This window comes from Ostrinia furnacalis, unplaced genomic scaffold (assembly GCF_004193835.3).
Source record: "Ostrinia furnacalis isolate ACB-3 unplaced genomic scaffold, ASM419383v2 OfSCF2279, whole genome shotgun sequence".
NCBI lineage: Eukaryota > Metazoa > Arthropoda > Insecta > Lepidoptera > Crambidae > Ostrinia > Ostrinia furnacalis.
Genome location: NW_021132518.1, coordinates 116810 through 140544, shown reverse-complemented (window position 1 = coordinate 140544; position 23735 = coordinate 116810). Strand labels below are relative to the sequence as shown.

Sequence of the window (23735 nt, the reverse complement as noted above, 5' to 3'; positions counted from 1 at the left end):
AAAACCCTCAATGGCGTCGTTCCTATATTTTGTATATTAATTAGTCTGTTTTGTGTTGTGCAATAAATTTTCTATTTATAGCGCTTATTATCTTTATCTGTCTAATAATTATGTATTATTTTGATTATAAATATTTGGTATAATTATGTAAATATTATGTATTAATTAAGCACCCATATCCCAAGCTGATGACAGTTCTATATTGCTATGATGATGACAGTACTACATTACTATTCATGTTGTCTATAGAGTCAAACATGGAAAGCATTGAGGGAGGCCTATGTTCAGCAGTGGACGTCCTATGGCTGAAATGATGATGATGATAGAGTCAAATATGAAATAATGTTCCTATGGCATAAACATTGTTGTCGTAATACCGAGTAGATAAAATAAAAATTAAATAAAATTAATAAAATTCATTTATTTTTGCAAATAGGCTTTAAAAAAGCGCTTTTACACGTCCCAATATTAACCCTACCACTGCTTCGGGACAATAAATGGGCCAGTGCTGAGAAGAAGCAGCGCAAGAAACTCAGTCACTATAGAACCAAGTTACCTGTTATAGTAACAGTTTAAAATAACCACACAGACATATTGACGAAAGCGTAAGCTTTCTATGATAGCCTGGATGTATGATACTGTTAAGTGCCTTTACCTTTTTAAACCTTTTAGTGATCCGTAGTTTGGATGCGAACAGGTGACATGACCCTATCTGGAAAACGATCAGAAAGTTGGTTTTCAACCCTTATTTAATTCTACACTAGCATTGTTTTCCAGAATATACTTATTTAGATTACATCCTATTCTATTTTTTCCTCTGATGCCGCAGCTTCCATGAGTTGAATTAAGCAGGCTGGATTCGATTCCACCTTCTTCCCAGTCCCATATATCTTCTGACACAACCCATAGAATCTCCAGCTGTTCAATTCTTCAGGATTCTCCTTAATCATAGTCTTATACTCGGTCCTTATTTTCGTCATCATCTTGGAACAGGCCAACGGGCTTTTGCCCAAAATGGAAGAGGCTTCCATCCAAAGATATTTACGAACGAATTTGGGATTCTTGAACTTATCCAAATTGGCCAGATACCACACCAAAAGCTGCTCGGTTTCTTCATCTGTCCAGATAACTTCTTCACCATCTTCTAGACTTATTTTAGCCTCTGTGTCTGTCTGAGTTTTCAACATTTTTTCCTTATTAATAATTTCTTGCAACAACTCGCTAAATAAAGTTTTCTCTCCAGCAACTTCTTCAGTTTCGACATTGAAGAACTGCTTCAAATAGTTGATTTTGTTGAACAGTTTATTCACTGGTTCAGACACGAAATTGGCTAGTTCTGTCCACAGATATTTCTTTTCGAATCTAGGGTTGGAGAATTCCTCGATATGCTGCAAATAATACTGCAACGCAAGTTCCACTTTCTGTGTTGGTAATNTTGGCAACTGCACATCTTTATATGTTTTACCGACCTTGGAACTGGTTTGACTTTTCTTTGAGAACTTCGGTTTTAGTAAAAGCACTTTTTCCATGAGGTTGTGGTACAAAGATTTCCTCCTGTTAGCCTCTTCATCATCAGTCTGTTTGGTGTGGTTTGCCTTTAACCTGGCTAACATCTTTCTACAAGACAATGGCGTCTTCTCCGATAATTTCGATGCAATTTCTGTCCACATTTCTTTAGGGTTAATTTCTTTTCCTTTCCTTGATCTGATGTAATTCAAGTACAGCACTAATAGTTTCTTCTTGGATCGTTTGTTCCATTTTGTAACCCCAGGTTTAGCTTGTGGCTGTTCATCATTGGTGCCATCTTCAGAGGTCTGTTGAATGATGATTTTTGCGTTGCTGATGTCTGATAGTTCTTGACCTTCGGGCAGCACGATGATGCATTGATAGTCGTCTTCTGAAAAAGTAGTTACTGTGTGAATTTTTGTGCAGTAGAATAAGATAATCGACAGTATAACAGTTTTGTAAAGTGTTGATAGGTAAAGAAATGTTTGAGTTTAAACAGAAAATGTATCAGACAAACAAAGAGATTTCGAATGATGACATATCCCTGATTTTATTATTTAAGAACTTTTTACCACTTACCGTCTTGCGAATCGATTCTCTCTTCAACCACGTCATCCTCGTAAACCAATTCATCCACCTCCATAATCTCATCATCCACGTACTCAACTATCTCCACATCGTTCCCAATCTTGGCGAAGACATCTTCAAACATATTGTAGTATTTCCACGACACTTTGCACTCTGGATGGGTTTCTTTCATAGCTTTCAGCCTTTTGTACGACTTCTGCAGTTCCATAAACTTGATATTCACCGCTGTCTCTGATTTATTCATGATCCGTGCTAACGGTGCCCATTTAGTACTATCGCAGCTCTCTGAAAGGTCACTGAAATTGCTGGAGTAGTAATTGATAATTTGCTTAATTTCCTTCGTAGCCCATTCTTCAGTCTCTGCAGATCCAATTTTGTTGTTTTTCAGCTTGTTCTTTATGGCTCTGTAGCCAAAGACTTTTTTGCACAATGCATAGTAAGGCCATAAAATAGGCATCTCCGGTTTGTTTATTTCACGTTGAATGTACGAAATGTAGACTTGTTTCAGATTTCTGAACCTGTAAACAAAAAAAATTACAAATAAAATTCCAGACAATTAAGCCAAATACGTCCTGGACAAAGACCGCGGGACCACGAGGAAGAAAAAATCTCAAGTAGCGACAACAGATTGGAAAACGTAGTGTGGGCAGGCCTTCCATTAGGTGGACCGACGATCTGGCGAAGGTCGCGGGAAGCACCTGGATGCCGGCAGCACAGGACTGGCTGTAGTGGAAATCCTAGGGGACAGCAGTGGACAGCATCGCGACTGAATCGCTACAAAAAGTCGCAGTGGGCGAGGGCCCTTAGTTGAAACGAACATGGCGTCGTTGAAGTGACAATACCTCCTAACTACATTATTTTTTTTGTTTACAGGAGGTAAAAAAAATACGTAAACATTACTTGCGCATATAGCAGCTATTTCCAGTTTTATTGCTATCTAAAAAGAAATATCAGTTAGAAATTAATTTCGTACGGAAAAATCCACGCGGAATTAAATTTTAAGCCTATCGTATACAAAAAATCGATTTCTTAAAAAAAATTAGTTAGGAGGCATTGTCACTTCAACGACGATGGGTAAAAAATGGAAATATGCACAAACCTATGGGCGCACTTTTCCCCACTCATTCCCAGCTGTCCGGCCAACTGATCCCACAACGCTTGCTTCTTACGTTGTGAGGTTGAGAACTTCTCCTTATTTTTTTGATAGTACTCCAGTATCTGGAAAGCTTTGGAGTCACCGACTCCACGTCTAACGCGCTTGGTGAAGCCTCTTTCATCGAACTCCTCATCGTCAGATATGTCTGGTAACTCATCAGTTTTGATATTCACCCGTGCCACTGAAATTAAAATAACGCTGTTAAAAAATACTACAAATAATAATGTTAAGATTGATTGTTGATCATTTTCAACCGACTTCAAAAAAAGGAGGAGGTTCTCAATTCGACCCGTATGTTTTTTTTTTTCTATGTTTGTTACGCGATAACTCCGCCAATTATGAACCGATTTGAACAAATCTTTTTTCGGCGTATAGGTAATACCTCAAGGGTGGTCCCATTTAAATTTAATAATAAAAAAAACAACCCCCAAGGGTGGAAAATTGGGGATGAACTTTTTTATACGCAATATTTTTAATTTTTAGTTTTTTTTTGTGTTCACGCATTTGAAGTCGGTTTTATTTTTTTAAAAGTTATCGGTGAACAAAATGAAATATTTAAATCAGCATGTAAAATGATTTAAAATTATTTATGCGCTTTTGAAAATATGTAAAATCTGAAATGTAATGAAATGCATTAATAAATGTAAAATTACCTGCAAGTTTATTATCAGTTTTTGAAGTATCTTGATCCTTTTTCAAATATTTGAAATCATTCAACAAGTTTGTGTCCATACCATAATCAAATATGACGTCAAACATTTCAATGTATCTCCAATCAATTTGCATGTCCGGATTCTCTTTTTTGTCGTCTAATATAGATTTGTACAGAGTCTTCAATTCTTCCCATTTCTGTTTACAAGTCTGTATGCTTCTGTTTAATTTCTTAGACAAACACGCCCAGAAAACGTTATAACAAACTGGGTCTTTGAAAACTATCATGTTTTCATATAAGAACTCCACTAATAGGTCTATATCTTCTGTTTTCCAAACCACTACGTATGTTGTATTGTTTGCCAATTCCAATACGGTCTCCTTTGATATTATGTTGTCAAATAATATTGCAAGCGGTTTGCGCTGTCTCAGACTATAACCACCCTCAAAATACAAGTTCAAATGTTCGTCCTTTAATTCCTGATACTTCGACTTACATACCTCTGGTTTTTTATCAAGTAATCTACTAACTTCATTCCATAGGAAATTATTTGGTATAGTTTTGTCCATAAATTCATCGAAACAATCAAAGTAATACTTAACTAGAATCGTCTTTTCTGTCTCGTTCCACTCATTTACATCTACAGGCTGAACTTCTGCCTTTCTAGTACCATTTTCGAGAAACTTCCTCTGAAATTCTGGATCATCTTCAAATATCTGATCAAATAAGTGCATGTAAGGCCATTGCACACTCTCAGGTCCCTGGCTTTCTCGCTTGGCGTGTGCTCTTAAATAATGTTGCCTAAAATTCAAGAATCGTTTGTGCCAATAATCCGAGTCTTCCTCCCCTAGTTCAATGGCAATAGTTTCCCATAAACCTCTACGCCAATAATCCTTCTGGAAGTTTTTCTTGTATTTCAAGTATAAATTCAACATCGCTTCAACTTTAGCATCTCCTGTCGATTTGTTTGTGTTAATATTTTTGACAGTTATAACACCACTATTTGAGCTTTCTTCGATAGGGTTGTTCTCTACTGGTACTTTAATTTTTTTTTGTGGCTGTGATAATTGCACTCGGAGGATAAATTGGACGTATGTATCGTCATGGAATGCTTGATGGCACAGATTAAACAAGGGCCAGGTAACAGCAACGCCTTTTTGTTGGTCTATGAGCATCGAGGAGTACTTGTGCTTCAAATTACGTAGCTTAACATCACAATTGTCAGCAGTTTTGCCAACCAACATGGTCTTACAGGCAATAGCCCAGAGATGTTTCTTCTTAGCTGTGCCAGTGATAAAGGTTTCTTTATTGTCAACGTAGAATACAAGGAGTTTTTGGACTTCTTCCTCTGTCCACCTCAATTTGACAGGCTCGGCCCACACTGTAGTTAAAGGAGCTTCATCCAACTGGACCTCATATTCAACACTATTGGATTTTTCTTGCATCTGAACCAATTCAACAGATGAATTTTCTGTCTCATTTTCTGTAACAAAATAAATATTTAATTTTTTTATCCTTTAGGTTCTACTAGATGTTCAAAATAATAGAAACTAAGACGAAATAAAATTGAAGTATTGACATATTTTTATGCAAAGAAAGCAGTCCAATTCTTCCTATAAAAGGAGTTGTGTTTACAATTATAATTACGCTTCAAAATTTGCAATAAGATTTTCAAAACAGACTGGCCATACAAGGAAAGGATAGCCTATTCTTTTAAATATACTTAAAATGTGATACAAACCATCCACATAAAATAGGAGGATTTCTCCGTTAGGCTGTGCCTGCATCTCCGTTTTAACCATTACTTGTTGTTCCATTGTTTACATCTGGAAATCATTATTATTAGATCGAATAAGCTTATTTATTCATAGGCTCAAGGCAGAACTAGTACATGACCAAAAGAACAGAACTACACACTACTACAAACATTAAATAAACCAAGATTTAACACTATTGTTTTTCTTTCAGCTGATTTAGATTATATCGTTAAAAGTCACGGAAAGCATAACGTTTGGTGCATTGCACAGATTAGAGAGTATGGTGCATTGCTCTCATAATGAGATAAATTTATTCAGAAAATTACTTCTTTGCTTTGCAAACACACCTTACAAGAGCTTACAAACACAAAATTGTTCAAATTATAGTCATGGATTATAGGTTGGGTGGGGACGGGTCGACTTTTCTTTTGCAGCAAGAATTTGTTTCTTCCAATAATATTGTAATGTAATTCATTAATTCATAGGCACAAGCACAAATTTATTTCTACTTACCAAAATAAATATTTGTTTTGACATGAGATTGGCGGCGAATATTGTTAAAACTTGTTCCGAAATTTCACGAATATTCCGCAGCAATGCGGTTAGCGTAGAGATAGAGCGTTTCGATCCGCCATTTTATTTTTCATTGACGTTTAGTCAGTGACACGGGTGGGCATTTTTATTGGAAATTCTAATATAAACTCCAATTGTTATAATAACGTTCATACAATAAATCAGTTTAATTTATTATAAAAATTAATTTTACATTTACACGATACAGAAAAGTATGACATGAAAAAAATGTTTTATATTTTTTTATGGCAATCTGTGCTGCGCTACTGGTTTTTGGTCTTCCTCCCTGGCGGGAAAGTAAAGTAATAAGTTTATCAGTTTTATTTATTTCCTAATTTGTGTTTATTTTAATATTAATGTGTATTATTTAGTACCAAATAAATATTTTTCTTTCTTTCTTTCTAACAAGTGTGTGCTGCTTCACTTAAGAAAACATCGTTTGTGAATTTGGGCGTAAGTGCCTTTTCACACGTTCCGGTTGCTGGCTATCCGGCGCCGGGTACCCGGTGGTGAAGTGTATGGGCATGGTACGGAGCTTTCACATGTTCCGGCGTAATTAATCCGGCATGCCCATACATTCACGACCGGGTACCCGGCGCCGAATAGCCGGCAACCGGAACGTGTGAAAGGCACTAACAATCCTGCTACACAGGGTGTGTTTTTGAACTCTCGGGAATTATTTGGGATAAGAAAGAAAAAATCATTATACGAAAACACAACTTTAATGTCATACTCTCAAATCAATCAGTCAAAAATAATTATAATAAAATAAACTTTGTTCTGGACACAAATCACGCTGAAAATAAAATAAAACAGTTTAATTTTAATATTTAAATAACAATTATATTCGAATAAAAAAAAACATTATTATTACAAAATTATATAGAATCTATGCAAAATAAAGGTAAAATCTTCTTTATTTAAACTATGGAAAGTACTTGATTGCAGTAATTCGTTTATTAATAATAAAATAATATTTTGCTTACTTTGGTAAAACGTAATAATACTGAATAATGTGTTATCTTTGCTAATGGTTGTGGTCAGATTTTACGCATTAAAGGTAGGTATTATCCACATTATTACGTAGCGTGCGACATTTATCTACATACAGGTTGTCTTAAAATTAGTACGTCACACTGACCCTGGAGGTAGCTGAGTTTTGAGCATCATCAACATCAAGCAGAAATGCCAGCGTCAAAAATCGTATCCCAGTTTTTTAATGTTTATAAACCTCCATATCGCACGCGTACGCCGCGGCCAGACATGTAGTAATGTGGATGAGCTGCAGTCGACAGCACATTAATTACACATTTTTGTAGCGAAATAGCACATTTTTCAACTGCATAAAATGTTATATACTTTGCACAGTGTTCATATTAATGTGCTGTCGTGCTCGTGACCATCTTTACCTTTAATTGTAGAATCGGATTGTGTAAAAATAAAAGAATATTACTACATTTTGTCTTAAAAAAATATTCAATTGGTATTCGATTAATACATCTATTTGGTCTCAGACTACACTACTACAAATCTTCACAGATATGATGATGTCTCACTAAAAATTATGGATGATGATTATTTTATAAAATATTTGATTACATCTCATTGCTATTAGATTTACTAGCTTTTATTATAATATTAAGCTTAAGCCACTGTTATATTTGTAATATAAACAATAGTTAATTTAAAATTTGATAAAAACTACGTAATTATTGTACAATAAAGTCGTATAATAATTATTTTCTGTGCTGCTTTGTAATGTAATGGTTGGGACAAAATTTATTGTCAACCTTTATTACAATTTTTATAAAATGGTATTAATAGTTAAAAAAATAATTATATTAATTGTTTAAAAGTAATAAATATTAAATTAATAAATATAGAAGGAGCTTTGTAGATAATAACTAAAATAAACAAGCAAAAGATTGTAATTTTGCAGGTTTCAAATTAAGCAAAACGGATTTGGATGAAATATAAATAAATACCTACGAAATGGTAACTTTCTTTCGTAAATTCTACCTTGATTAGTATGATTTCAACTAAATTCCATAAAAGTAGAACTGTTAATTATTTTAACAATAAATGAAATCTTAAAAGCACGTGTAGGTAGTTATATTACTATTATTATATTTGTTACGTGTGTGTATAATCAATAGGTATAATAACCACAAACATTCAATAAAAATAATAAATCTTAAATTAATACATTCAACAAGTAGGTCTACGTAATACAACGTCTAATTAAATTAACTGAAACTCCGAATTTTGTAGAGCCATTAGTTTTATTATGGTTTTCTTTACTATAGTTACCAAGTTTATACAGTGAAATATAAATCGTTGGCATCATTTTAAAATAAGACTACTCATGATACATAGTACCTAATCTCTCAATATTTGGGGAATGTACTGTGTATCATGTGTAAAGTCTTATATTAAAAGGATGCCAATTATTTAAACACCCTGTATTAGTGTGAAATTGTGTTTCCATCGTTAATTCGTAGAGTTTCTGTTGTTTTAATTTTATTATTACGTTGTATCTATTATACATTATTATTATACCTAATAATATACAATCACATTAAATATAAGGACAACAACACAATAATTTTAAAATTATACAGCACACGCAAAAATGACCAGCATTTTTAAAATTTGTAAAGTATAAATTATGCTTATTTAAAATATAAATCTACTTTATTGTTGAATCCGACTTTATAAATGGCACTAAAATTTTCAAAATACATTTTCTTTTAACTTTTTCTTAAAATTAAGTACATCTAAACATTGCACACATTGCTTATTAACTAAAAAGACAATTAATTACATAAATGGTTACATTCACAGAGATTTTTTTTGTATAATTATTATTTTACTTGTTTATTACGTCTAAATATACATATTATAGTATAAATATTGTACATTTTGTTCGCACAGAAAAGCACTAGCTACGTCAATATTAAATATTATAGGATTTATTAAGCCTCTGACACACAAGTAGCGTGAGGCGTGACGTGACTGTGGCGCGACATGAGCGTGACGTTGCGTTTCCATACAATTTGTTTGAGGGGATAATGTCGCGAAGATATCGCGTCGCAATCACGCCACGCGCCCTTTACATTGCATCGTAATCACGCGACGCTCACGACATCCTGGTGACCAGGACCTGGTCTCATCCATGCTAGCTGTGTGTAGAGGCTTTATTATAGAAAACATTAACTTTTCACCATAACCACCACCGTAGATGACACCCATAAATCAGTATTTTAAATAAGTATCTGATAACAAATTATAAAGATGTGGCGTCTCACTGTTTAGAGCCTGCTGAATGAATAACTTTGTTTTTTAAATATTTAGGTAGGTATATTAAGTACTACTTATTTACAGGTGTCACCATAGCCATTTAACTAAGCTATACAGGGTGAATTTGCAATCAGGGTCCAAAAATAATTACGATAAAGTTGTATTGTTAAATTGATCTAAATAGTTTATAAAAAAATGGATAATGATGCATGGATTGCAAAGTAACCCTATTTCTCATGATGGTTCCAATATACGGATTTATTATCATAAACTTGTCCTTGCTTTACATTTGACAAGTATTGTTATTACTTACCTACATGAATAAAGTTTTGAATATTTTTTTGCAACATTGACAACTAGCGTAACTTTTAACACCTTCAAAGTCTATAAATTATATACCCGTTTTCTATATCCATTGCTAAGCTCTATTATATTCACCTATGTACATTTACATTTACCAAAAAGTTTGTTAGATTGTCAGGATCAGGACTCGTTGGTTTGAGTATTAAATGCTTTCTTGAATTTTGTTACCATTTTTTTTTTATTTGACAGTTTCAAGATTTTTTTACCACACGGGAAAAATATCTCAAATTCTTTGCTTAGCTCGTTAAGCTGACCAATTAAGTAGGCACAGTCCGCAACAATTTGGCAATCAAGTAAGACTGTTCTGTTGGGACTAGGGACATGTGTACGGGGACCGTCCCACTTTTGGCCCGGATAATGTAACGGGGAGCGGGGACGGTCCCGCTTTTGACTCGGTCTAATCTGTCCCCAAGCATTTAAATCGCGGACGCGAAAATGTTCCAAATCTGAAGTTTAAAATCATGGCCTTAAAAATTCACTATTTGGCAATCAATCGCAGTGTAACGGTCATTATAACTAATAAATTACTATCAAGTGCGTTATGCAAAGTTCGCAACTGGTTGGTGTGTATGGGTTTATTGTATTGCTCTTATAAGTCCTAATTTAGTAATTATGTCTGCTTATAACCTGAAAATATTTCAATTAATATCTTTGAAGTAATTATTGGTCAGATCAATTTGGCGCCATTTTTATCCCGCCATATTGCCCCGCAAGATTGCCAGATTCTATTCGCGAAGACTGTTTCAATGTACACGCAACAGCCAAAGCTCGTAGCGATTAACCAACTCCGTAAATCTTCTTCTATTTACCAAACCTCGCATTTCTTCTCTGGATTCATCTTGGAACCAATCGGGCAGTGGAACTCTTCAGAAAACTCCTTTAGGTTGGATATGGGCCCGATGACTCGATATTTAGCGACAGTGTGGTCGTCCTTTTCGATCTGCATCTTGTTTGATTCCTTGGTCATTGCGGAACACCATACCTGAAAAAAAAACAATAATTTAAGTTTTTTTTTTGGTCGGAACGTTTTGGCGGGAAAGTGAAATGTCATGCAGTTTTTTTTTCTTCGGTTATTTATTGGCTTTGCACGGCTTGTGCGTTACCATTTTATTTTCTAAAATCTGTGATCCACGATCATTACACATTAATAGTCTTACTAATACTTAATGATCGTGGATTCGTGAACGTGCAAATTACAGCGGGGAAGGGTATTTCGCCGAAACAGTAAATTTTCTGTGTCCAGGCTGGCGAACACATGTTTTTTTATATTTATCTGTATAAAACTATTTTTATGGGAAAGTTCATTAAAAGTTTTATTTGTTTTTGCTATTACAATAGCAGAAACTACAAATAAAACCGTAGAAAAACTTAATCAAAAGTCGTTTTTCTAATTTCCTTGTTCTGTCCATTACTGTTGTTTGCCAAAATGAAGGCACATTATAACAAATTGAAGCGTAATTTAATTCTAGTAGCACTCTCTTTATATTTGAGAAACGTTTGGCTATCGAAAAATAAAAACTTTAAATGTCAAAAACTTATAGGAAGAAAATAAAGTGAAGTTAAGTTCTTGTCCAGGTCAAAAGTATAATTTCCCTGGGTCTTCTTTTCGACCATTGTAGTAACGAAACGAAAAAACTTAGAATGTAACGCACTGCACCGTTACAACTCGGCCATTTCGTCCCAAGAGNCGTAAAGTAAAATTTTTAGTATTTCTTTATTGGAATAAGTTTTAAATTTACATTTTAAGAAATGGGTATCAGAATAGATATAGCACAACTTGTTTTTAACTCTTAACTCAATCTACTGCATTTATCTTCCTTAGTTGTGTGAAAACGTTATAATGATATAATATTCATTGGTATGTTTGCTTGCGAAGGTACACTAAAATGGGTCGAATTAAAAAAAAACAAACCACAGAAGAAAACTTAGAGAAAACAATATTTATAATAATTTCCTTGGCTACCAAAAATTCATGACCTCATAACTTTGTTTCTAAAACGAATTATGACACCCCTTTTAGATACATTGGCTTAGTTTTTGCTTCTTAATGCAATGGGAAAATAAAAATAGTTAAAAAAAAACAAAAATTTCGTGCCAAGGAAATTAGGCAAAATCGACCATTTTTGGCGAAATACCCGGAAACGAAAAATAGGGATAAAAAATTTCAAACCACAAATACTAACCTGAGCAAAAGATATAAAGAACAGCTGCCGATGGTTGTAGTTAAGGCCGGGAAGAGTGAGGTTCACTTCGGCTGTCTTGCTGTAGTCCAGGTACGCGTGGAAAGACGCCTTCAGTCCGCCATTGTCAGCGATGTTTTCACCTGTGAGTAAGAAAATTGTTTTTACTTGTGTTTTTTATAAGGATGACAGAGCGGAGGTACATAACGTAGGTAGTTCAAATCTTAGTTCAAATCATACACAGGCATGCTTAGCTATCCATGAATTATCCATTTGTGTCGCTGAATAAAATATTTCATTTTCATTTTCAATTAGGTTACACGTTAAGGGGAATGGAGGTGTCCGATGAAGTGTGATCATGTGTGACAAGGGGTGAGGGGTTTGAAATTTCGAGAAGTTAGGTTTTCGAAAAGTAAAGGTTAAGTTAAAAGTTAGGTATAGAAAAGTTATTTATCAAGCAAGAAGTTAGGTTTTCAAATGTTCTCTCAGCATTTGACGTAAAACATCTCTACTCTCATATGGGCTATGCCCTGCTACTATAGATCGTAATAATATTAGTAAATGTATTGTACTATGTTTCACTCACCCAAAGTCTGTTTTCCGTTCAGATGCTGCCCGTCCATTCTGTACCCAGAGTACTGTTTCTGGATGCATTCAGCTCGCTTCTTGAAGCGCGCAATCGTAGCGTTGTTCCACCATTGGTGCAGGTTTCCAAATCTGAGGATAAAAAAGATTGGCATGAAAAAGTTGCTTCGTTGTAGCTCAGGTCGTAACTAGACAAGTGGTATGAAATAGACACGAACTAAAGTCGCTGATGTCAGCGTTCTTTCCATCTATAATTAGCAAGCTGAAGTGCAAAACTGAGGGCCGATAGGGCAGCAAGGTTCTGGAGTGGAGGTCACGTAGTACCGGAAAGCGCAGCGTAAGACCTCCACCCACAAGGTGGATGAACGACCTCATAAAGGCAGCAGGAAAGCGCTGGATGCAGGCCGCTCCCAACCGGCTAGTATAGAAATCATTGGGCGAGGCCTATATTCAGTAGTGGACGTCCTATGGCTGAAAATTAAATTAGGATGATGATGATGAGAAGTTGCAGCACTTGCAGCGGTAGCAATTATTATGTTGTACTTGTAATTCTGGATTCTTCTCTAATCCTGGACCCATAAAACTGAATTTAGGCCCAAGTTCAAGCTAGCTATATTCCAGTGTTTTAACCATTTCAGGCCTGGCTCACTCCGCGCGGTGCATCCGATAATTACCTACAGTCAATCGTCTTGGGGAGTAAACCTTCTGTATACTATTACTTATTCTGTGACCATTTGCAATTTTGCAGAGTTGTATGTAATCTGGAATATGGATGGACAGTACTACTGGAGTGACGTCTTATTAAGACCTACAATACAATTTGAAAATAGTCGAACGATGAAGGTGTCGGACGGCCGATTCGTGATCCAAGCCAGAAACATGGGTTGCCGTCGTTTGACTATTGTGTTTTGTACACAAGCATATTTAGCTTATCACGAGGGAGATTCGTCGTCGTTCTTTATTACAGCCAAACGATGTCCACTGCTGAACAAAGGCCTCCGCAAGGATTTCCACAATGACCGGTAATGCGCCGCCCGCATCCAGGCACCTCCCGCGACTTCCATCAGATCGTCGGTCCACCTAGTGGGGGGCCTGCCACCACACCACATAACGGGATTATTAGTAGGTAATATTTACTCACCTATCATACTCCCGTCCCTGGTCATCAAAGGCGTGCGTGAGCTCATGTCCCATCACCACTCCCATAGCCCCATAGTTCACACTCTTGGGATTGTCTCCATCGTAGAAAGGCAGCTGCAGGATGCCAGCAGGGAACACGATTTGATTCTTGGTTGGCGTGTAGTAGGCGTTGACAGTTGATGGAGTCATACCTGATGGATAGCAGATGTTAAAAGTTAGCAAAACACCAATATTAAGTTGACCTATGAACACCTATGAAAAACCCCCTTTTCTTTGGGTTTACTAAAAGAGGAAGCTTCTGTCAAAATGTCAATGGAATATGACTCGAAGTGCTCTGTACCATAGATTTTCTCGTGTAAAACCCTGAAAGCTAGTGCTACGTTGGCATTTTGAAGACTTCTGTTTTGCACATAAGTAGCCTAATTTTGTCTGATATAGGTAAAGACAGGTTATTCGTAATCAAAATAACCTCACAACAACAACTACTCAAAAGACTTCACTATGGCAGACAAAAATCAGAAGTTCACTATCGTAGGGTTCACGTTTGCATCCAAAGAATTCTCCTATTATCATTTTACACAGACCCCTCGGAACTAGGGTTCCTCGCACGCGATTTTCGTCTCAATATACCTATCACCATTTTAGGGGATATTCTAAGCAATAAACGTATTGAGTATCTAAACCAGTCTTTCCCAAAGTGGGCGATAACGCCCCCTTGTGGGCGCTGCAGGCTTAAAGGGGCGGTAAGAGACCCCGGAAAAAATCGGGGCATTGTGTAGAGGCTTGGGAGGCGATTTCATCTACTAGGAGGACTCTTAGACACCGACTGAGCACTCGACTCTTGACTACAAAAATGGGGGCGCTAAAAAAGAATTTATTCTCAAAGTGGGCAGTAGACAAAATAAGTTTGGAAACCGCTGATCTAAACCTACCCCATTTAGTCTTGTTAACCGGCTGATCCAGCTTCTTCAGGTCGTTCTTCAAACTAAACACGTTGAACGCGATGTTGTTATCGAAGTACTCATTCGGGTGCACCTCCAGACCCTCGTACTGCTTATCCAACTCATCTTTGTGGAGAATGTAGTCCGGGAACCCTGTGGATATAAAAGGATGAGTATTTTGAAACTAAGAATGATGTTATACTATGATTCACTTTAGTTTGTTTATGGATCTCCTCATTTCTGATTCGATCTCGTAAAGAAACACCGAGCATAGCTCTTTCCATAGCACGCTGTGCAATTTTGAGCTTCTTTATGAGATAGTGAGAGGCCACGCTTCCCAGCCGTATGTCATAACTGGTAACACACACCGAAGCGGAAAGGCGTTGGATGCAGGCCGCTTCCAAGCGTGCGATGTGGAAGTCATTGGGGGAGGCCTATGTTCAGCAGTGGATATCCTGTGGCTGAAATGATGATGATGACATCATTCACTGGTTGGATCTATTGGTGGTGGTAGATCCTGGCTATACAGGAGTTGCAGCAGTGAGTAGCCTCATAATTATGTACGCAAGTTCAATAACTGATGTCCAGGGACGATCAACACGAGTTGAAATCGGAATTAGGTGAGAGAAATCTAGTAGAATTATTATATGATACTAGCTGACCCGGCGAACTTCGTACCGCCTTAGCGTAGAGATTTTCTTAATATTTTTTTCCGTAAGAACCATCCTTGGACTTCCACAAACATTTAAAAAAAAGAATTATCGAAATCGGTTCAGCCGTTCACACGTGATGCCGTGACAACGCGAAACGGGTTTCATTTTTATATATATAGAAGATAAGCCACTTTATTGATGTCACTTTTGCAGAGGCTTAGCTCTGCTTTTTTGTTGCCTTGATGATCCAAGTAAGACGTTATAAACGCTTTTTATAGAGTCTGACACTGACTATAGTAGTGACTCAAAAGATAGGGATATACTGATACTACAAGCTCAATCATTAAACATAGCAAGTCCTTTCAGTTCCAAAAGTGGAATATGGACATTCTTCTTCCTATAAATCACCAGTAAACGCTACAATGTTTAGTGCATTAACTGTTTTTCAATCAGACTCAATTCAATAGCAGTAATTTCTTACCAATCATATCAGTAATCGCATCGGCCTTAGTTTCAGCAGCTTCTCTGGTCTCCACGTCCATCCAGTCCAGGTTCTTCAGGTTCTCCTTGAAGGCTGTTTTGATGTTGTTTATCATGCCCTCCCCTTGGGTCTTCGCCTCGCCTTTGAATACTTCGCGGACAAACATCGCTCCTACTGCGAAACCTGAAAAAAAATGTTTTCTACTGTAGTAAGTATGTCGACATATTAATTTAAAGAAAGTGACATTATAAAGACTATTTTTCCACATTTACCTATGGACTAATGCTTATTTTTTAGGTTAAGTAAGTTAGTTTTCCAAAACCTAAACCTTCCGAAAACCTAACTAAGTATAGCAGAAATTCTAAATGAAGAATGTAATTGTAGAACCAATTTGCATGCCATTGGGTCTCAATCAACGCACAAAAGACAATGCCGGAAATTGGCGTCTTTTTTTTTCGCGCGGCCATCGACCAAACCTTGTTTTTTGATTACAAAATAGTGTAATAAACCAAACTTACTATGACATGTAAACCTTTAAACTCAGTCTGAACTGAGTTACGAGTNCTATGAAAGGCTATTTTTCTTTAGGTTTATTAAAAGAGGAAGTTTGTGTCAAAATGTCATGGAATATGAGTCGAAGTATTCTGTGCTATAGATTTTCTCGTGCAAAACCTTGCAAGTTTGTGCTACGTTGGCATTTTGAAGACTTCTGTTGTGCTTCTGTTTTGTACATAACTTACTTATGTACAAAACAGAAGCACAACAGATAATTATTTGATAATTTTGTCTGATATAAGGTAGGTAAAGACAGGTATTACTTCGATAGTGAGTGTAGTCGCTCCCTCCGGTCACGCCGGCCGCGGGCAATATCCGTGAGTAGACAACATCCGTAATCAAAATAACCTCACAACAAAACTACTCAAAAGACTTCACTATGGCAGTCAAAAATCAGAAGTTCAATATCGTAGGGTTTACGATTGCATCCAAAGAATTATCTTATTTTCACTTTACATAATATGCCCATTTTCACCATCAATCCCTAATTTTTAAGTGAACCCTATGGTAACAAATAACAGGAGTTTAATATTTTCATAGGGGGTCACTTAAAAAGTTGGGATTGATGGTGAAAACGGGCAATAGACCCCTCGGAACTAGGGTTCCTAGCAATCTACCTTCGTCTCAATACATATACCTATCATCATTTTTGGGGATATTCTGAAACATCTAAACCCACCCCATTTAGTCTTGTTAACCGGCTGATCCAGCTTCTTCAGGTCGTTCTTCAGACTGAACACGTTGAACGCAATATTGTTATCGAAGTACTCATTCGGGTGCACCTCCAGACCCTCGTATTGCTTGTCCAGCTCGTCTTTGTGGAGAATGTAGTCCGGGAACCCTGTGGATATAAAAGGATGAGTATTTTGAAACTAAGAATGATGTTGTACTATGATTCACTTTAGTTTGTTTATGGATCTTTTCATTTCTGATTCGATCTCGTAAAGAAACACCGAGCATAGCTCTTTCCATAGCACGCTGTGCAATTTTGAGCTTCTTTATGAGATAGTGAGAGGCCACGCTTCCCAGCCGTATGTCATAACTGGTAACACACATCGAAGCGGAAGGCGCTGGATGCAGGCCGCTACCAACCGTGTGCTGTGGAAGTCATTGGAAGAGGCCTAATGTTCAGCAGTGGACGTCCTGTGGCTGAAATGATGATGATGACGTCATTCACTGGTTGGATCTGTTGGCGGTGGTAGATCCTGGCTATACAGGAGTTGCAGCAGTGAGAAGCCTCATAATTATGTACGCAAGTTCAATAACTGATGTCCAGGGAAGATCAACACTCATTGTTACATAATATTAGCCACTTTATTGATGTCACTTTTGCAGAGGCTTAGCTCTGCTTTGTTGTTGCCTTTATGATCCAAGTAAGACGTCTTCTAAACGCTTTTTATAAAGTCTGACACTGACTGTAGTAGTGACTCAAAAGATAGGGACATACTGATACTAAAGCCTGGTCTGCGAGCACGTAGAATTTTGTCCATTGACCCCAAGCTACCCATCCTTATCGCTCGCACGTAATTATATTGCTGTCACGACTGTGCGACGGGCGGTCGGAGTGAGTGTGCAGACTATACACTAAAAATAGCAAGTCCTTTCAGTTCCAAAAGTGGAATAGGGAAATTCTTACTTGCTATAAGTATCACCAGTAAACGCTACAATGTTTAGTGCCTTAACTGTTCTTCAACCATGCTCAATTCAATAGCAGTAATTTCTTACCAATCATATCAGTAATCGCATCAGCCTTAGTTTCAGCAGCTTCTCTGGTCTCCACGTCCATCCAGTCCAGGTTCTTCAGGTTTTCCTTGAAGGCCGTTTTGATGTTGTTTATCATGCCCTCCCCTTGGGTCTTCGCCTCGCCTTTGAATACTTCGCGGACAAACATCGCTCCTACTGCGAAACCTGAAAAAAAATGTTTTCTACTGTAGTAAGTATGTCGACATATTAATTTAAAGAAAGTGACATTATAAAGACTATTTTTCCACATTTACCTATGGACTAATGCTTATTTTTTAGGTTAAGTACTTAAGTTAGTTTTCCAAAACCTAAACCTTCCGAAAACCTAACTAAGTATAGCAGAAATTCTAAATGAAGAATGTAATTGTAGAACCAATTTGCATGCCATTGGGTCTCAATCAACGCACAAAAGACAATGCCGGAAATTGGCGTCTTTTTTTTTCGCGCGGCCATCGACCAAACCTTGTTTTTTGATTACAAAATAGTGTAATAAACCAAACTTACTATGACATGTAAACCTTTAAACTCAGTCTGAACTGAGTTACGAGTATTAGAAGTTTGATGATTTTACATACTAGGTTTGCTTTTTGCGCGCAAGTTTTGTAAGAAATTGCAACAAAATAGTGACATTGTATGTGTAAACAAACAATACCATCCATTGAAGGCTCCAGACATCAGTATGAAGTAGAATCAGCGCAATAAAAAATAGCGCAATATTTTGTTGCAATTTCTTACAAAACTTGCGCGCAAAAAGCAAATCTAGTACCTATGTAAAATCATCAAACTTCTAATGCTCGTAACTCAGTTCAGACTGAGTTTAGAGGTATACATGCCTTACTAAGTTTGGTTTATTGCACTATTTTGTAATCAAAAAACAAAGTTTGGTCGATGGCCGCGCGAAAAAAAAGACGCCACCTTCCATACAAAATCCGGCATTGCCATTTGTACAGAAAATCATTAGGGATACCTTAGAGAACCAGGGCAAGACGTTTGATAAAACAACTCTTATTTAATGCTTTCCAATGTAATAAATTAGCTAAAGTAAATCTGAGTTATTATTTTTATTGTTTCATGAGACCTTAAACCCAACAATTTAGTAACATTGATTTCTGTTTAGTACTAAACGGTAGTGGTTGTAATTTACGCGGAGTTGCGCAAGGCTCTCACATAGGCCCAGCATGTTATTTTCCTATAATAATTTAATCAATAATGTTAAAACTAAGACGAATTAAACACAAAGACATACCTATAGCATTGTTAGTATCAGTGACGCAGTATCTCCAAGATTCCTCCGTCCCCTCTGACCCAAACAGAGCCTTTCTCAATATCTTCGTCGCATCTCGGAAAGACTTCGACAAATACGTGGAGAGTGACCTCGACACTTGCCACATCATGTAACTAGTCAACGTCCTGAAATATAATAACTTAAATATAGTAAATATTAGTTTAGTGGTATGGTTCCGGTAGAGTAAAATAGGACCATAACTATTCCTGCGGATGTCGTAAGAGCGATTAGAGGTCGTCGCACATTCATTAACCCGAAAAGGGATCGTAACCGTATCAACTCGAGGTAGTCAGTATTCTTTGTATGAAACTCCATACTGCAACGTACACTTATCCGCGCCGTAACGTAAATGCCTCGCCTCGCAATTGACAGGTGCGAAAGGTGATACGGTGTTGATCCCTTTCCGAGTTGATAAGTCTGCTATGAACTTTAAGGAAAAATATGCGAAAATCGGGTCTACCCAACCCTTCTGGCCAGCATGAGGAGTGTCTTAGACCAAATTCTCTATTTAGTAAATTAGAAAAGCTAAACTAAATAGCCTGATGACAACGTTGATAATAATGATGGAATATTTTTACTTACTTCTGGTCATGGTCTGTCCGGTTGTATTTCTCTATAACTTTCGAGAGATTCCTGAAATAATCAGGAGCGTAGACAACTATTCTTTCATCGTCAGATATCTGCAAAAAAACATTTAATTTGATACCATTTTCATTTAATCTTTCGAAGTACAGTCTCGACAATAGGTATACAGACTACACTTATGGCGAAATAGCATCTATGGCACAAGTGACCACATTAATCCTTCAAGGCCCGCGAATCTAGACACAATAGATAATCAATTGTTATGACATTAATTAATGCCGTCTGGGACTCAAGCGGTTAAGTATTAAACCCATCAAACCCAAAGCGGTGGCATAAGACCGCGTACCTACAAATGATTTCTATTGTGTCTCGAATACCAGGGTTTGAAGGGTTAAGTTTGATATGCTGTCGTCATCGTCAACTTACATTTCTATCAACCAGCTTAAAAGCATCATTGAAGAACATGGTCCAGTTCAAAAATGGAGCCTCCTTTTGCCATTGCTTTATCGTAAATGGATTATACAGGCCCTCCTCATCTCTCCTGTCTTCAGAAGGAGTTGTGATATTGGCCAGGTCTGTCTCAAACTGGATGACCCTGCTCATCTGGATTCTGGCTTCAGTTTTGTTAGCTCCAAGGAGAATGCATATCCGGGTCATGTAGTCCAGGTAAGCATCGAGGACTTTCTTGTGGGCTGTTTTGTTGAGGTAGTTGTCGCGGGTTGGCAGATTCAGACCACCTTGGTCCAGCTGGAAGAAGGTTAAGTTTCATCAGTGATATGACAAAACGATTAATTTATAATCGATTGTTTGGCTTAGAAATAGAATTATAAATAACTTGAAAAAATTGAACTGCCTAAGGCGGGAATTGAACCCTCGACCTTTCGCTTGCCGGCGACTGCTCTTCCAACTGAGTTACTTAGACTAGTTTAAATAGTTTGAGTAGTTTAAGTAGTTTAAATAATTATCAATAGAAATCGATAACAAATATTTTCAAAATAGTTAACCTTGGGTGTAAGTTAGAAAGTTTTAAAAAGAAGTGAGAGAAAGGAAAACTTACAACTATGACGTGCTTCGAAGAATTCCGATCGTCTTCTGTTACTGCCCAGTTGAAAAGACCGCCCAAGTTGTAACTGGAAATTATTAAAATCATAAAATAATTAAGTTACTTTTTAATCACTACTTAGTAACTCATAAAGATTAAAGTTTGAATCTCTGGAAAAAACAGCATAGTTTTTATCCAGATTTTTAAGGGGAACACGTGCGCGATTAAGACTTTTTGTGATAGCCCGAAATTCAGACGGACAAAGCCATAGGAACAAACTATATTAGTTCTAGCGCTTTACTCAGTCAGTGCCTGAGGTAAGGGAGAGGCACGGGAGGGGTGACATTGACATATTATGACGTAACAAAGGATACAACTCTGAAGTCTCACTGACCTTGGACGTCTCAAAAATACCCTCCCGTGCCTCTTCCATACCTCAGGCACTAAACCTAACAAATCTATGGGAGAACCGGGTTTGACAGCTCAAAAAAAGTATGCCAAATTGACTGGAGATCTCAATAGGCTAGTTTCCTAAAAAAATTTTTTTAGTCCGTCAATTTTAATTAAAAAAAAATTGGACACGTAGGTACCTAATCAAACAAATACCTAATCACAAAGTTATAGTGCGTTGAAGTTCCGCGCGACATCACCAAGTGCTGCACTTTTACGGACGTCGTTACTTACTGACGTCACGGGCCTTTTCTTTAGAACTTTGGCACGCTTTATCTCTTTACATTTTCATTAGTTTTAAAAAGTGAAAAATACGTATCGAGTAATTTTTGATAGGCTAACTGACGGACTAATTAAAACTCTTACTTTTATACCCAGGAAACATCCCTGTGGACAAAAGCCTCCCCCAAGGATTTCCATAATGACCGGTCCTACGCCTTAAAAAGATTAATAGACTTACGTATTCTGAACGTCCTGCAGCAGCGTTTGCAGATCCCACTTGTGCTGCTTCACCATGGTGTTTGGGAGGATATGCCATCCCCCCAATTTCTTGATGACGTTCACCAAAGGCTTCTCTGCCAGCTTCTCGATTGTCTCGTTGGTGTCGATGCAGGCGTCGTAGTAGATCCTGGCTTTAGCTTCTGCACCTCCGTCAGATGTGTTGACCTTTTCTGGAATAATAAAATGGCTTCATCATCATCAGGTCGTTTAGTTTCTTCTACTGCAGGAGTACGGCCCTCTCTAATTTACCAGAGGCATACCGACGACCTCATAAAGGTAGCAGGAAGGCGCTGGATGCAGGCTGCTACCAACCGGGCGATGTGGAAATCACTGGAGGAGTCGTATGTTCAGCAATGGACGTCCTGTGACTGAAATGATGATGATGATGAAATGGATTTGACCTACACTCTTCATGCTGTCCAGACAGCGAATTGCGCATTAGACACTAGCCTCATTGCATCTGTGTATCACAGGCTGCTTATTAGTTTTAATAAACAACGTTAATTTTGCTAATTTACTGATGAGCATTTCAACTGAACTTGAAACAAAATATTTTACATCGAATAACGTCTTTAATTTCAGGAAAAACCAGCTGAATCTAACAAAACAATAACGTAGTTTCAGTATTTGCATTTCGTATAAAATGTGTACAAACAATAATGGCCAAAAGAGGGTGTCTAACCAAACGGCATATTTGCACGCACAACGATGACTTGTGAATTCGCAATGGGACTCTAATTTGATATACCTACCTAATGCTTGCGAAGCGAATATTATACAGACCCAAAAAAGTGATAACAATAGGTAGGGTCAGCATAAAATAATATTTAAAACTGGTTCCACTTTTCGAAAAAGAAACTAGCACATTTAGTACCACAAGGTGGACCGACGACATCATAAAGGTAGCAGAAAAGTGCTGGACGCAGGCCGCTACCAACCGGGTAGCATGGAAAACATTGGGGGAGGCCTATGTTCAGCAGTGGACGTCCTATGGCTGAGATGATGATGATGATGAAGAAAGGACCATGTCAAAGGAACCTATAAAGCTTCCATTATAAGAGATTGCTTTTGGCAACATACTGAAATGAATAAACATAAAGTAGGTACAGAAACAGTTTAATTTGTCATCCCCATTATTGATAGAATCCCAAGAACTCTGTGTGCGTGAGGTCTCAGTAAAGTATCACATACTGAATCTCAAGAGAAGCGATCCCCGCTATATCATCTCCTACTTAAGAATGCATCAATATCGTTAGAAAATACTAAGGAAAAAGAAAAATAAGGTAATTAACTTTGACACGTACTGGCCATAATTATGAAGAAACCGCCCATAGCNGCGTTACACGCGCACCTACAACCAAAAAATAAAAAAAATAAAAAGTAAATTAATTCCAGCAGTATTGGTCGTCTAAACATATAATTTAATTTCAATTAGTGTCAAATATATAGTTATGATGTCATTAGAAATAAAATAATAATCATGAAACAAGTATTTAATATGGTGTTATAATGGTGTTACAAATAGTATGTCCGGAGAGAAAAAAATTCAATTTTCAAGTAGTGATGTCAGGCTACAGCAGTCTCGATCGTCTTGCCCACTTCCGTGCTTGATCGTCTGAAACCTTTAGGTAAGCATACAAGTAACCTACTCCAGTATTTGTTCGTTAAAAATGTGTTCCCGGTATTTCTTTTTAAAAGT

General features: G+C 37.1%; 2 protein-coding genes across 3 annotated transcripts in view; both read right to left on the bottom strand.

Moving 5' to 3' along the window:
• Positions 1–761: 761 nt before the first annotated feature.
• On the bottom strand, positions 762–6301 carry LOC114354940 (uncharacterized). Of its 2 annotated transcripts, none has more exons than XM_028307550.1 (6): positions 6173–6301; positions 5644–5728; positions 3904–5385; positions 3194–3431; positions 2086–2612; positions 762–1897 (listed from the first exon to the last, which is right to left on the bottom strand). In XM_028307550.1, exons 2-6 carry the CDS (start codon positions 5717–5719, stop codon positions 801–803), a joined length of 3420 nt encoding a protein of 1139 aa, XP_028163351.1. In that variant the 5' UTR covers positions 5720–5728; positions 6173–6301; the 3' UTR covers positions 762–800. The 2 variants fall into 2 exon arrangements, with proteins under 2 accessions (XP_028163351.1, XP_028163352.1); XM_028307551.1 differs by lacking the exon at positions 6173–6301 and adding an exon at positions 6007–6125.
• A 961-nt stretch (positions 6302–7262) lies between these two features.
• The window catches only part of Nep3 (M13 family metallopeptidase neprilysin 3), a 50045-nt gene continuing 33572 nt past the window's right edge, over positions 7263–23735 (bottom strand). Inside the window, exons 8-14 of the mRNA XM_028307539.1 lie at positions 19420–19583; positions 18156–18338; positions 17110–17271; positions 13802–13991; positions 12662–12792; positions 12079–12218; positions 7263–10877 (exon numbers count right to left, since the gene is read on the bottom strand). Of these exons, the coding sequence (XP_028163340.1) occupies positions 10701–10877; positions 12079–12218; positions 12662–12792; positions 13802–13991; positions 17110–17271; positions 18156–18338; positions 19420–19583 (1147 nt within the window). The 3' untranslated portion in view covers positions 7263–10700. The remainder of the gene's footprint in view (positions 10878–12078; positions 12219–12661; positions 12793–13801; positions 13992–17109; positions 17272–18155; positions 18339–19419; positions 19584–23735) is intronic.